Source organism: Mus caroli, chromosome 6 (genome assembly GCF_900094665.2).
Source record: "Mus caroli chromosome 6, CAROLI_EIJ_v1.1, whole genome shotgun sequence".
NCBI lineage: Eukaryota > Metazoa > Chordata > Mammalia > Rodentia > Muridae > Mus > Mus caroli.
The window spans coordinates 86,338,043-86,339,456 of record NC_034575.1 but is presented as its reverse complement, the minus strand read 5'-3'; the positions used below and the strand labels follow the sequence as shown (position 1 = coordinate 86,339,456).

Here is a 1,414-nt window from a genome sequence, read left to right as displayed (position 1 = left end):
CCGCGCACGCGCCGTCATGAGCCCTTCAACGAACACTGGGAGCGCGCACATGCGCTGTGCCATCCGTGCCTAGTGCGCTATGATGTAGTGGGCAAGTTCGAGACGCTAGCAGATGATGCNGCCTTCGTGCTGGACCTGGTGGGTGAGCCTGGGCTACGTTTCCCTGCTCCACCGCTGAGGCCAGAGAAGGACCTGACGCGTGAGCAGGCCCGGCGCCTTTTCCAGGACATCAGCCCCTTCTACCAGCGTCGCCTCTTTAACCTCTATAAGATGGACTTTCTGCTCTTCAATTACTCTGCCCCTTCCTACCTGCGACTGCAATAAGGGTGTTGGGTGCAATAGTGCCAGTGGCTGCTGTGACCAGGAGGCCACCAGGAGGTCTGGAANGAACCTGGTTGTGTGGATTGGAGACCTTATCCAGTGGGCCTGACAAAGAGTCTAGCCACTGGTCACACTCATTCGGACTGGGTAGGGTACAGGTTGCTTTAGGTGACCACACACTTGTCAGGCCATTTCTGCTGTTAGTTTGATGCATGTCTCTTCCTCCCCCTCTCTTCCTCCCCCTCTGCAGATGTCAGGCTTCTTCCTAGGACTCCAGGTTTGTAGTTTTTTGGTTTGGTTGTGAGAGGCCATTTCTCAGTCTTGTCTGTGTAGAACCTGTCCATGGCATGGTGCTACAAGACAGAATGTCATGGCTTGGTTCAGTGTGGCCTAAGGTCCAGCCCTATGTCCTCTTCTCTNAGGCTGGCAAGGGCACACATGGCTGGAGAGAANCTGTGCCCTGGCCAGCTTCGGGACAAGAGGTATGGCCACTCTTGTCAGCATTTACTGCTTAGGAGTTAACATGAGCTGCCTGCCACCCCAGCAGTCACAGGATGGTGAGCAGTACCACTCCACATCTACCTGGCTGGTCTACCTTTGATCTCAGCCTTGCAAGAGGCTGGATCTTCCCCCGTGTCAGCAGAGGCCAAGATGCAATACTGTGGCAGCTTTTTCAGCTCACTTTTTNTTGTTGTTGTTTGTTTGTTTGTTTTTTTAAAAAATAAATACGTTTTGTTACATTTTCACTTTGGGGAGCTTCTCTGCTTCAATGAGCCATNTACCTGCCAGATGTTAGGCATCTCTGTCTCTCTGAACCAGTTTCCTTTGCTGGTAAGTGGCTCAGGAATGCAAGGTGGCAGGCAAAGCAGAACAAAGTGACCATGGAACCTAGGTCACCTCTACAGCAGCCCCCGGGTGGTGGCGAAGGTGGCAGCAAGAGAGCAGCTGGAGTTCTGGAGAGCAGCTAGGAATGACAGGGAGCAGAAGTTGTAGAGAGGAGACAAGGGACGGTAGAGAGAAGGCCAAGAGCAGTGGCTGAAGAAAAATGGCTGGGAACCCTGGGGAGCGGAGGAATCTGACACCCAGTACCTGT

At 53.3% G+C, this 1,414-nt stretch overlaps 1 protein-coding gene across 1 annotated transcript in view; it reads left to right on the top strand.

Annotated features, from left to right (window-relative positions):
* Chst13 (carbohydrate sulfotransferase 13) overlaps positions 1-1,039 on the top strand; it is a 13,821-nt gene extending 12,782 nt beyond the window's left edge. Inside the window, exon 3 of the mRNA XM_029478229.1 lies at positions 7-1,039. Coding sequence (XP_029334089.1) covers positions 7-324 — 318 coding nt within the window. The 3' untranslated portion in view covers positions 325-1,039. The remainder of the gene's footprint in view (positions 1-6) is intronic.
* The last annotated feature ends 375 nt before the right edge of the window (positions 1,040-1,414 follow it).